Source organism: Rattus rattus, chromosome 3 (assembly GCF_011064425.1).
Source record: "Rattus rattus isolate New Zealand chromosome 3, Rrattus_CSIRO_v1, whole genome shotgun sequence".
NCBI lineage: Eukaryota > Metazoa > Chordata > Mammalia > Rodentia > Muridae > Rattus > Rattus rattus.
Genome location: NC_046156.1, coordinates 14,835,717 through 14,849,375, shown reverse-complemented (window position 1 = coordinate 14,849,375; position 13,659 = coordinate 14,835,717). Strand labels below are relative to the sequence as shown.

At 46.5% G+C, this 13,659-nt stretch overlaps 1 protein-coding gene across 1 annotated transcript in view; it reads right to left on the bottom strand.

Annotated features, from left to right (window-relative positions):
• The window catches only part of Wdr63 (WD repeat domain 63), a 58,755-nt gene that overhangs the window by 9,523 nt on the left and 35,573 nt on the right, over nt 1-13,659 (bottom strand). The window contains exons 17-18 of the mRNA XM_032897212.1: nt 6,142-6,302; nt 5,130-5,193 (exon numbers count right to left, since the gene is read on the bottom strand). Coding sequence (XP_032753103.1) covers nt 5,130-5,193; nt 6,142-6,302 — 225 coding nt within the window. The remainder of the gene's footprint in view (nt 1-5,129; nt 5,194-6,141; nt 6,303-13,659) is intronic.

Sequence of the window (13,659 nt, the reverse complement as noted above, 5' to 3'; positions counted from 1 at the left end):
TGTGTAGACCAAAGAAAAGCCACTACAAGGCAGGAGGGCCAGGGGACACTCCTAATGTACTGAATCGTCAGGGGAGTGATCGTTTAGGTCTGGGTGTAGTTGAGCTTGGCAAGTTTCTGGTGCTGAGGAACAGTGCAGATAGGAGGACACCCTGAAGTCCCGGAAAGAGGACCAGTAAGTGCCTTTGTCCTTGTGGAAGCTGGAACTACAGGCGTGAAATGGGAAACAAGATCTAGAAGGGTCAGATTATGGCCGGGAAAAGAGTTCAGACCAAGCCTATAGTGCAATGTCTTCCTAGGAGTCTAGCTCAAACCCGCCTATGTTTCCAAAGGTTTTCTGGCTTGTCATGGGGAGAATGGGTGAGAGGCAGGTGGAAGCCAGGTGGGGACCCCAATGAGTATTCCGGGGGTTGTGTAGGTGTGAGAGGCAGGGGTGACTTGACTGAAGGAACCAAGATATGGGGACGGCTTGGCCAGGCAGAGTGGGCGAGGTGAAGTGTAAAGAACAGCCTGGTTTCTGACAAGAGCAACTGGCTTGATACAACTTCCCTGATTGCAGCTAAGAGAGGCAAAGTTCAGATGCTAAGACCAGAGCTCTCCCGAGCCTCTGCCCCAGCCCCAGGGTCTTCCTGCCTCTCTGGTCTCCGCACAGAGCGCCTTAGAATCAGAGCTGGGTTTCCCTTCCGTTTGCAGCGTTGGCTGATGACCTGAATACTCCTTCTCTAGGGATGGCCACGGAAGTGCACGCTCTTGACAGAAGGTGCAGTGTCTCTACACTAAAACCACAAACACACTCTGTACCTTGTCTCTTCGATGCTATGTGAGGGCTGAATCGCCACCTATCCAAACGCTGATGGGATACTCAGGAGAACAGGACCTCCTTTTGTTTGTAAGAAAATTATAAAGTAGGCTTTTGAAAGGCTTTGGGTCCGTCCACATTCACACAACACCACTTGCCACAGAAGAGAGGTGGGAGGATCCATGGATGAATGGCTGAACAAAATGTGCTGTAGATATGCCATGGGACGTTATTCAACCTGGGTTGGAGAGGTTAAGTACACTGACTGCTCTTCCAGGTTTGATCCCTATCTTTGGAATAGATGAGGAAATTGTGGCTTTATTTGGGGGGCAGAAATAGTCTGTTATGAAAGGGTCAGTCTTCAATCTTCAATACCTCTAAGGTTTCTGTCATATTCTCCTCTCAAGAGTGGAGACCCTGAAACCACTTAGAAGAAGAGTTGTGATCAGGAAACCAGTATCACCCATTCCTACCATGAAATTCCAGAAATCTAACCCAAGCCTCTTCACCAGCAGGGACGAGCGCCTGGGCTGGAGTCTTAGTCATAGGCTTGGGGGCAGCTTCTAGGCAGAGAAGTCTGCTTAGAAAATAAGAAACCAGACTTCTCTACTGGACCTCAGGGCCTGGGAAAAATGGACATTTCCTGCTTCTGGCCAAGGGCAGAAATGGAATTGTTCACTTTCAAGGTCCTTGCCTCTAAACTGACTAACGGGTCCTATCCCCAGTAATCATCATGATGTTAATAGACCACAGGCTTCCACTAACCCCAAAGCTAAGCACATCGTCGGTAGCATCTGAGGCACACGGCAAAGGTCCTCTCACACCTACCTGGTGTTTCCAACCATGTATTTGAAAAATATTTGGATTTATGACATTCTTCACTTTGTTAATATAAAAATTTCAAGAAATTTAAAAAACCACATTCGAATATAGAATTTGGGGTAACCTATGTTTGTGTTTTCAGAACACTATCCTTTGGCCCCAGAAGGGCCTTTGAGGTGAGAGCAGTGTTTTAGTTAACAGCAGGTTTTAGGGTGACTACAAAGGGCTAAGAGGTGGGGGTTCCAGAGGCTTCAAGGTTCTGAGAAGCAGAGAGGCTAAGGGAGATGCATGAGCTGACGAACCAAACCAAGTGGGAGATGGTCATTACTTGCTGGCTGTAGATCCAGGCTGCGGGGTCAGGGTTGAGCTGTATACTTCAGTCCACTTGCAAAGAAGGGCAGGTTAAGGGAGGGGGCGGAAGGATAGAAGCTTGTCCGGGTGGATGAAGGACCCACAGGCACCAATTCTGATGGGCCACAGTGGTGGAGGAGACTGAGCTGAGCTAGCGCCCCGGGGACAGCTGGGGCTCTCTGCCTGCAGGTCCTTGACCCATCGTTGGGAGCCATGGTCGCTGGAGTGCCAAGTGCCCACCTCTTTATGGAGTTGAGGCAGGGGAATTGTCGACTTTCCTAGGTCTGGATGCCCTGGTAAATCCCTGGGGCTCATTTCTCTGATCTTATTTTAATTGGACTTCGTTTCCTTACGGTCTCAAGTCATCCTGGTGTATTGACAGAGCAGTGCCATTTCTAGTCTCAGTTACGATCATGTGTCTGTCTGTGCCCTGCGGTACCAGATGTGGTGGCAAACAGACGATGCCATTAGAATGTCTGCCAAGCCGTAAAGTCACCCTTCGTCTCCAAAAGGCCGCTTGTAAGATGGAGTCTCTTAGGTCAGGGTGCAGTCTGAAAACTCATTGTTTTGCACAATACAGAGTAAGTCACAGACTGATTTCAGCAAATTTAAAGTAGAAAGGTAAGTCCTCTAGATTGGAAGCAAGAGACCCACTTTCTGAGACAGCGTCTTGAAGAGGTCACAGAGCATACTTCCCAGGCTTTCTTGGGTGACCCAGAAAGTTCCTGGTAAGGCAGACAACACTCCCAGACACCAGTGGCTTTGTTCTGCTCAAGCTTCTGTTTCTCTCTGTGGGGTTGCCCTGGGAAGTTTCCCCCACACACAACCTCTGATGAACAGGGCTGTCCTGGGGGCTGGAAACCCTCTCGGAAGAGCGTGATTCGCTATGGCATCAACCACAACAGTAAGGTCTAGTGTTTTGTTTTGTCCTGTCCTGTTTTGTTTGGTTTTAATAACATCCCATGGTGATCTTTTCCTTTGGAAGACCTGCGTGACTTTCGACAATGAATGGGACTGTCCCTAAGTTATTAGATGGGGTGCCAGAGCCTCCGGGCCACGTTGTCAAAAGAAAATTATAATAAACCAAAAGGCACAGATTGGCGGCAGACTGCCTGGGCTCAAAGGCTGCCACTGGTGCCCAAGGCAGCGATGCCACAGGGCTGCTATGACGACGATGACATGAGTTTATCCATGAGGAGCACTTGGCACAGTGCCTGGCGTGGCTGTGTGCTGGTTGTTTAAGGGCCTGCGACACGGAACAGTTGTGACAACCATCGTCACTCAAATCTGCACTTCTTGGCTTGCCTCTTAGAGCACGTGGAGATATTTGGTGTGGCTCCCCCCCACCCCACCCCGCCTCCCACACACTCATGTCATTTGGGGGTGATCTGCCTTTCAGAGGTTCTTTTAAAGCTTTGTTTTGTTTCTTAAGAGGATGGAATTCTCTCTTTTGCCTGGTTAATGGGGGAGGAGGGGGTTGCAGTAGTAGCTGCCTCTTCCTCTCTGCCTCTTCCTCTCTGCCCCTGCCTCCTCTGCCTTGGCTTCACTCAGGAAATCTCCCTGCTGTTTATGAAGATGCTGTGTGGGAGCTCACGAGGAAACCATCTGCAGCCCACAGACTGAATAGGGCACAGGGGTTACAACTCAGTGTGGCTGTGCCAATTCTCCCGCCCTGCAAACAGCATTCAGTGGGAATGGCAGGCTGGCTCCGTGTTGCCTGTTACAGTGCTTGGCTGATGGCTCGTCAAGGGTCTTTACTATGGCCATTAGGAGTCCTCTGACAAACAGCCAGTCCCACTGACGAAGCCCCCCTCCCCTCTTGCCAGGGTCCCTTTCTGTCTTGGTAACTCTCGTTAAGACCACCCCAGCCTTTTGCCACCTGCACTCAGATGGCTGGCTGTGTCCTGCTGTGGTTGACCTCTAGACTGGCGTGCTTCAGCTCTGAGTTCTCCCTCCTCCTGCCTGCTCCCTGCTCTTCTGGGTTCCGATGAGCTCAGCCTTGCTGCTCCTTTGACAAGGGAGGTTTTCCTCCATCAAACCTATCTGAAAAATTTTCCAATCCACCCTGCGGGACCCAGCTAGCTCAACTGGGGTTGAAAAAAAACATGGTAGAGAGAGAAAGCCCCTCTCTGGAGTTCATTTCTTCTTCAGTTTGCTCAGAGCCATAGTGCTTGCCTCTCCCACAGGTCAGAAGAGGGTGCTTCGTCCTCATCTGTTATCAACAGTGTCTGGCCCACAGTGCAGAAATGGAATAGAATCTATTTAAAATAAATGACTTATTTTTTTCATGGTCCTAATCCAAACAACAACAACAAAAAAATAGTTTCAAAAGCTGGCTCTGGGAGGAGATGGGACCTCCAGATCCGAGATCAGAAGAAAGGCCCCCAGCTCGCTACTGTGTGTCAAGAGGAGTGGAGACTGCAACCATGCGGCCACGCTGCACAGTGTCTGACGCGCAGCACACACCCCCACAATGGATGCCCATCAGATATCTAGGAAATATAGCCACACCCTCAAGGCTCCAGAACTCCACAGAAGGGATGTGAGGGATGTGGAAGGAAGGAGTGAGGTGAGGTGGAAGGCTGTCTTCACAACAGACATTGTGATTACACACTTGATCTCACAGCACTTGTGATTACTGGCATAACGTCTGGGCAAGACTGGACCCGCTGATGTCCTATACTGGGAACAAGACCCGGTGAGAGAGACGACCCATGAGGGCCCAGTGATGGCCCTGAGGAACTGTAGGCAGATGGTGGTTTTCAGCCAGGTAGGGGCTCATCAGGCCCCACCATTCCTGAATATCTACAGTCAGCTAATGGTGGCTGCGGGAGTTGTGACATCTCTTCAGTGATGTAGACACTGGCAAAGGACCCCATTCTCCTGTAAATGACCCTCAACCTGGAACCATTCACACAATCCCAGCAGCCATTAAATAAATAAATAAATAAATAAATTAGTAAGGGCTAGGTGAGAGGGTAGAGGGCATCAGTGGGGGCTGAGGCAGATAACAGGGGCAACAGGACTGAAGGTGATAGAATGCATTTTACACTTAAGTAAGCCATACTGAACCCCATTATCATATAATTAACATATGCTAGTAAAACTTAAAAAAGAAAGGAGGTCTTCTTACTAACAGGTTAGCCGATCAGACGTACCCATAAGTCGCCCGGTTTCAGAATCCCTCTCCATTTTCCAGTCTGTGTAGATCACCTCACCTTCCTAGAGAGAGAACAGGATCTGGATGAACGCAAGGGCGAGGTCAGAGGTCAGAGACCTGGCGCTCCTGCCCTGGGACGGAGGGCTCAAAGATAAAGCAGCAAGTCAGTCTAGAGACGCCGAATTCAGTACACCAAGGGGGAAGGAGGCTCGGAGTTGTTACTGTGTTCTATTTCAAGACGACTTGGATTTCCAATGAGTTTACACACGGCGACATACGGGGAACACGGGAGGCTGTGAGGCCGCATGCGTAACTGCTGGCTTTGGGAACACAGCAGGTTTGGGTCGGTCGGTGGTTTGCCCTCAGGACAAGACGGAGAGGGGAGATGCAGCCTAACGTGCACCTTTTAAAGTCGTGAAGTGGTAGTACAATCTCAACCATTTTAAGGAGGGGGAGGCAGAAGGATGGGACATGAAGCAAAAAAGAGAGAGCCACTTAAATGGAGACGAGACGGAAGTAGCCGGTGACACGGGGAGAAGCAGCCGACCCGTGTGTCTCTTATGGATGAAAACATGGAGGCTCATTGTCAATGCATTCCAGGTCACCTGTTTCGGGTTACCTTGATCTGGTGCCCCTCCTGCCTCCCTGCCCCCTGCCCCCACCCCCAACCCCGGACCTTCGGCATGCTGAGGTTATAGATATGTACTGTCAAGCCTGGTTTATGTGGTGCTGTGCGCGCCAGGCAAGCACTGGGCTGACTGAGTCACATCCCCAGCCCCTGTTAAGAAACTTTCAAACATCTAAGTTAAAAATCTTAAATACAAACAAACATATTAAAACATGAAAGTGCATTTTGTAAGCCTTCAAACAGGAGCCGTGTACAATAGGGGTGAAAAAAAACAAAAAACAAAAAAACAAAAAAAACCAACAACAACAACAAAAAAAAACACAACAAAAAACAACCCACAACAGGGGAGTGTAATTTAAAAACCAGACAGTTCTGTTTTTACCTCCGTTCCCACAAAGAACTTCGTGCGGAAGTCCTCAATCGGCTTGAGCATGTTGGCCATCCCACCTTCCAGGTTTTGGTAGGGGTTTACTTCTGTTGCCTTCAGCAATTTCATCTGACTTAGCATCTTGTCTCTCAGAAGAACATGGATGGAAGATGTACCTGTTGTGTGTGTGTGTGTGTGTGAGTGAGAGAGAGAGAGAGAGAGAGAGAGAGAGAGAGAGAGATCTTTAAAAAACACACATTGTATTTTCTGTTGCTTTCCACACACATCTGTTCCATTCATTCCTTTCCCAGTGTGGCAGTGACTAGGTCGGGTTAGCAGGGACCCTCCCTCCTCCTTCGCAGACCACCAACTATGTCATACTATATATTACACGTTAAAGCTGAGGTCGAAATACCAGGATTTTTCTTCCAAATATTTGATATAAATTTATTTTAGAGCAGAGTTATTATGGTGTACAGTCTATAAATATTGTTAAGCTTTGGAAAATAGAGAAAAACACGAATCAAATACCAAACATATTTAACGCCACGTTTTTCAAAGGTAAACACTGCAGAGGAACTGCTCTTTCTCTCTCTAGGGAAATTTCTGTGGCTACACATAAAACAGGCTTTGTAATAAGTGGATCGTATCCTGGGACTGGAGAGGTGGCTCTGTGCCGAAGAACACGTGCTACTCTTCTATAGGGCTTGGGCTCGGTTCCCAGCACCCACGTGGCATTTAAGCACCATTCGTAACTCCAGTACCAGGTAAGCTTCTGGGGGACCTGGCATATGTGGGGTACATATATATACGCACAAGCAAAACACTCACATGCATAGAAAGAGACGAACAGTTTACAAAAGGAATCGCCATGTTTAACACGGTGGGAGAAATAGAAGAGGTGGGGAGATAGGAGACACACAAATACTAAGGAGGGCGTAGCATCAACAAAATAGTGGGGTGTTCAAAAAGTCTGGGTATGTGTGTGCACGCGCATGTGCGCAGCAAGTGTGAAATCAGAGAAGAACTTTATTTGTTTATTTATTATATATGAGCATACTGTCATACGCTGTCTTCAGACACACCAGAACAGGGCATCAGATCTCATTACAGATGGGTGTGAGTCACCATGTGGTTTCCGGGATTTTGAACTCAGGACCTCTGGAAGAGCAGTTGGTGCTCTTAAGTGCTGAGCCACAGAGAACTCTAAACATCCCCTCTCTCCCTCAGGCACGTTAGTTCCAGGGATCAAGCTCAGGTCTTCGGGCTTGTGCTGTCAGCCCTGTGCCCCCTGAACCGTCTTGGTGGCTTAAATACAGCAGCTTCATGCTGTGGCGTCCAAAAGGCCAGAGAAGAATATCTCCATCAACTGCACTTACTCCACCATGAGTGGGATAACTTTGGATATTTAATGAACTCAAAGCTACTATCATGCACCACAGAGTTTACCTCTTTGGTGTTAGTAATTCCTGCAACTGATTTTTATTGAACACCTGCTCCACGCCAGGCACTGAACTGCGTATCTTCCTGGATTAACATATCTGCACAGTGCCCCTTGTTCTATACCTTTGTTATATATTCCTTTTATCTTTTTGCCTTTTCCCCAGACAGGACAGGGATGAGGTAAGGCATAAAGGGAAACGGTTATTTACTTGGTCCAATAATAAAGTGTGGGTTTTAAACACAGACCGTTCGCGCCAGAATCCACTCATCACCACCACGCCGCTACTTAAAAAGCATATGGTGGGCTCTGACGGCCTCTCTGAAGGAATTCAAAAGCTGTTGGACTAAAGCCTTCCTTGTTAAAATACGGTTTTCTCATGGAGAGGTCCAGCTGGTGTCTGCCTACGGCCTTCACCCCTGCTGACTCATTTCGTGGTGTTGGACGATGCTCTGAATGCTACTGTAGGAGAGAGGTGAGCACCCACCCAGCTATAAACTGTTCAGCTAGTGACGGTCCCGCCTGCACGACATGCTTGGTGCAGTAGTGGCACAAATGTTGTGGGAGTGACCGACCACTATCTGACTGTGTTCAAGCCTGACCCCTGTGAGAGGGAACCCAGGTCTGATGCTGCTTGGTTGTCCAAGAACCTGAGACTAGACAGGCCAGGCACCTACGGAGAACACAAATACTACTGCTCGGCTAAAGGATCGCAGCCAGAAAGAAATGACTCCTAATGACATCCCACTGCCTCTATGGAGCAGTGCCCGGCTCAGTCGTCATCGGAGAAGCCGCCTCCTGCAGCTGATGGGAGCACAGAGACCCACAATGGACAGTGTGCAGAGCGTGAGATCTTAGAACACCCAATCCTGAATGGAATCCCTCACTAAATCCCAAGGGAGGAAGGTCTTCTAAACACAGCAGGGCTGATACTTGTGTGGACTCTCAGAGACTGTGGTAGCACGCACAGGGCCTGAAGGAGTCTAAGGAGACACAAGTCCCCGTCCCTAACCCAGAGCTATTTCCAGCCGACAACTGCTCACAAATGAAGAAAAAAAAAGTTTTCCAGTGGAATCTCATTGGGTATTTTAGAGTTTTTTTGGTTTTTGTTTTGTTTTTGCTTTTTTCTGACTGTTTTGTCTAGGTGTTTTTGTTTTTGTTTTGATTTTGTTTTTTGACATTACAGGTCTTCTGTTTACGTGAGTTCTGATTACAGGTCTTCTGTTTACGTGAGTTCTGATTTTGTGTTTTTATGGGATCTCTCTCTCTCTCTCTCTCTCTCTCTCTCTCTCTCTCTCTCTCTCTCTCTCTCTCTCTGTGTGTGTGTGTGTGTGTGTGTGTATGTCTGTATTTTTTGTTGTTTTTCCCCCTTTGTCACTTTTTTTTTCTGTTTTTTTGTTTGTTTCCTATTCTGGCTTGTTCATTCTGGTTTTCTTTTTGTTTTTAGTGAGAGAAGAAAGAAAGGGTGGGTGTGGAGGTGGGAGATATCTTGGAAAAGCTGGGGTACCCATGATCATATTATATGAAGAATATTTTTAAATTAAAAAGTAATACACTCAGAATTTTTTTTTTTAAAAAATTACTAGATTATATCCACAAACCAAGAACTCTTCTGGATTCTAGAATGATGGGCAAAAAGTCCTTGGTCATTAGGTGGCGACAGAGTACCAGAAAAAGTGGGCAGGTTCGACAGAGGCTTGTAATTTATGGTCCAAGGAATCCAGTGTCAGATCAATAGAAATGCCCCGGGGAAGTTGTGTGTGCATTCTACTGGACAGATCAGAGACTGGTCAGAACAGCTTGGCTGGCGGTGCGTCCAAACCTCAGGTGATGTCTAATGAAACTATTAAAGCTGGTTACTCACACAGGAGGCGGGACGTCGCAGAGCTCTCTGAGCCCATGGAATTGCCTGCAACGTGAATTTCTGGATGCCCTACTTGTGTTTCTGCTGGGGACATGTCTATTCTTCCTATGATGATTTATCCCAAGTGCTTTTCTTTAAAAGTAAGATGTAAAACCATGTTGTGCAGAAAGAAAATATTGGGATGATGCGTTTTCATGTTTGACAACCTAAGGGTGTTCTATTAGCTGCTTACTTTAAAAAGCTTTCCTTAGGTGCGTGCACATGTATTTCCTGTCTGCCCCCACCAGAATATTATGTCTGTGAAGAGACTTATCTTTAAAAATATTTATGATTTTAAATTATGTGCGTACGGTCACGTGCACATCCAAAAGAGAGTGTGAGAGCCCAGGAAGCTGGAGTAGGGGGTTGTGAGCCACCTGACACAGGTGCTGTGAACGGAACCAGGATCCTACAGAGGAGCAGGAAGTGCTCTTGAGGGCTAAGCCATCTCTCCAGCCCCAAGGCCTGTGCTTTTCAATATTGTGCTCTTAGAGTCTGGGACGGTGGGAGTTTAAGAACTACTTGTTGACTCAATATAGAATGCACATGGCATCTAGCAAGTGTGAAGTCCTAAGTGCTTGAAAGAAAGAATTAAAGAAAGGAAGAGAAGGAAGAAAAGGAAGACAAAGGGAAGGAAGGGAGAGAGGGAGGGAGGGACGGAGGGAGGGAGGAAAAAACAAAAGAAAAAGAAACATTGCTTTTAGGATTTATTTGTCTAAAGACAGAATTACAAAACACTTGAAGCACCAGCTGAACGCAGTAAAGAGAGTCAGACTCATGCCAACCGTCGAAGATCACAGTCTTTCCCTAAGCAGTTGCTAAGACAAGGAGACTGGAATTCAGCAAGGAGCCTCTGCCATCTGTGAAACGCTTTCCGCAATTTCAGTTAGTCACTTAGAGGCCAGCTGACGTTAGGGAACAGCAAGTGGAAAATCCTAAAGTCGAAGCACTTCTGAGTTTTGGGTTGTATGGCAGCCCCCTTAGAGCAATGAGGCCTTGCGCTGTCTGCTTGCGTGCTGCTAAGGTATGATTTGTCCAGGGAGCCCCCCATCCATGTTGCACATGCCACCTGCCCATCAGCCACTTGGCCACCTTGGTAATCAGATAGGCTTCTGCAGGACTGCCATGCTTGAGCTCAGGTGACAGCACTCCCTCTTCCACCCCTCCCCCTTTAACTTATTAATGATCCCAGAGTCTGAAAGCAGTGGTAGGCTCAAGAGACGCTGTGGAAACATTCAAGTGAAAACCCGGAAGCACAACTTAGGACTTTCAGGGACTGACCCACGGACCCTTTATTCCAGGATCCAGTCATAATTCTGCTTTTTATTAATAGGACTGTTAACTTCTTACTTTGTCTTGTCTATGGAATAACTCTGTGCTTTTGTGGTTCGGATCGGGTATAGTAAGCGTTGGAACGTGTCCCTTCACCGATGGGAGCATCCTTGCTTTGTTAGCTGATTGGGCCTTGTACACAGCTTCTTGAAGTTGGGGCCATGACCCCCCATCCTATCTGAGCCTGGGGCTGGGCATTAGTAAAAATCAGTAAAAGTCTCTGATGCAGGCATTGGGCACACACCTTGAATCTCAGCCCTCAGGAGGCAGAGGCAGGTGGATCTCTGTGAGCTCGTCTGCATAGTGAGTTCCAGGACAGACAAGAATACACAAACGGATCCTGTTTCAACCTCCACCCCCACTCCCACCCCCAAATTAAAAGGGCTTTTGAAGGAGAACTGAGCAAAGGGTAATTCAAAATCAAACACATAATGGGATTTGAGCCTTTCCTGTGTTGCTCGCCTGTGTGGCCGCAGTGCAGCCTTGGTCCCCAGTACGCAGCAGTGATGCCTGGTACTTCCAATGCTGACCTGCCTCCTGACACCAGCATCGCCGCCTGGAACACCTGGGCTCTAATTTGAGACTCCTGTGCGCCGTGAATTACAGTTTTTACTGTGCATACAGTTTTCTGCTTTCACGTGAGCACAATGGTTTAGTTGTGGATTTAAAGAATTCCACTGCTTTATTACTGTCAGCACTCAACCGTTTTTGTTGTGCAAACCGACACACACATTCATCTTCTCAATATGCAGTTCTGTCCTCATCTTTGATAAACTACATTTTAGATGCATGTATTCACCCATAAACACGCCAAAGACTTGTTTCAAAAATATTTCTTTGTTTTATTATCGGTAAATACTTGATTTGTATACTAATTTTATACATACATACATACATACATACATACATATATACATGTATATATGTGTGTCTATCTGTCTGTCTGTATATGATTGTGTAAAAAAGTTTCTCAGGTGAAAAAGGATCATAAGTAAAAACAATTGTTCCCTTCTTGTTTCATATATACGTATATATATGAAATAGATTTTAAAATTAATATAATTGACCATGTAAACAAGCTTAAAACAGTAATATATAAAATATATAATATATAGTATATGATATACATAAATCTCTCTATAAAAGCATCCCCTGAATTGCTTACAATATAAAATCATCTCAAAAGATGCAGAGAGAGCTTTTGACAGAGTCTGGTCCCTGTTTGTCACATAGACAAATGTTAGTAGCACACTTAAACTTGTAGAGAAGTGACTTTCGTTGTTTTATAGTCCAGGCTGGCTTGGAACTCACTAAGTAGCTCAGCCTGAACCTGAACTTGAAGCCATTTCCCTGTTGCGGTCTCCCCAGTGCTAGGATGATAGGTGTTACCTACCATACCCAGCTTGGGCAAGTGACTTTTGACAAACATACACATCAGTTGTGGAGAGAGGAGAGAGTGTTCAACAGAGTGTAGGAACACACACATAACAAAACGCTTGATCCACAACCCATGCCAGATAAAACTTAACTCAAAAGAGATCATAGGTCTGAAGGGGAAACACCGGAAATACCTAGGGAAAAAGGTTTGCGGCCTTAGGTTAGGCAAAGATGTCTTGGATCTCAACGCCCACATTTATAACGCTCAAAAGAGCCAATGATAAATTGGACTTCCTCAGAATTGGAAACGCTTGATTTTGCAAAGACTATTAAGAGAACAAGACAACATAGCACAAGCTAGACAGAAACATTCCACAATCATATACTGGATAAAAGACTAGGGTCTGGGACACAATAACAAACACTAACAGAAACGAGCTAACCATGTATCAACTGTCACTGAGAACACAGGGACACCTGAACTGACACCTCTAACAGGGTGTATCTATACAATGAAATAGTAGTCTGTGTGATGGGTAATCCTGCTTGACAGCTTGACTCCTGGGAAGAGGGAACCTCAACCGAAGTATCGCCTCCAGCAGAATGACTTGTGGGCATGCCTGCCTGCCGGGCATTTTCTTAGTGGCTAATTGAAGTCCACTGTGGGCAGCATCATTCCTAGGAAATTGGGTCGGGGAAGCTGGCTAATCATGGGCCCCGGGAGACAAGCCTAGTAAGCAGCGTTCCTCCGGGTTCTCTGCTTCAGTTCCCACTACTGGTGTTTGTCTTGGACTCCTACCCTGGCTTCTCTGGATGATGGACTTTGCTCACCAAGGTACTTTTGGTCGTAGTGTTTTATCACGGCAACAGAGAAGCAAAGCAGGATAGTCTATAATGAAAAGGAGCGAGCTAGGGATAGAGGTAACGTGGATAAATCCATAAATAATGTTTCCAATTAAAAATGGCCAGCCAATGGGTTCGGGTCCCCAGCTCCGAAAAAAAGAACAAAAAAAAAAAAAAAATGGCCAGCCAAAGCTGACTGTGGGAGTGTACACTTGTAATCCTAGCAGTAGGAACGCTGAGGCAGGAGGATTGTGAGTGTGAGGCTAGCCTGAGCTACATAGTAACAAACTGTCCCCTCCAAACAAACAAGACAAAGAAACAATTTTAATAGACAGCCGGTTAAAAAAGGAGAGTGCATACTCTGAATAATTAGTATAGAATTGTATAAAATGCAAATTGATACAGAGTAGCAGGAAGTTAGGACAGATGACAAAGGGCACTTCTGGGAGTGAGGGATGTTCTCAGGATGGTGGCTGTGGTGGTGTCTCCTTGGTGTGCATGTGCGAGCCGCCCAGGTTCTTTACTAATGTACAATATACCTTATTTCTCTTATTCCACAGCAAAATTATTAAGTTGAATAAAACTCTACACACTCAAAAGAATGTAATGATCTCTGTGTCTAAACTGGATAGTCTGC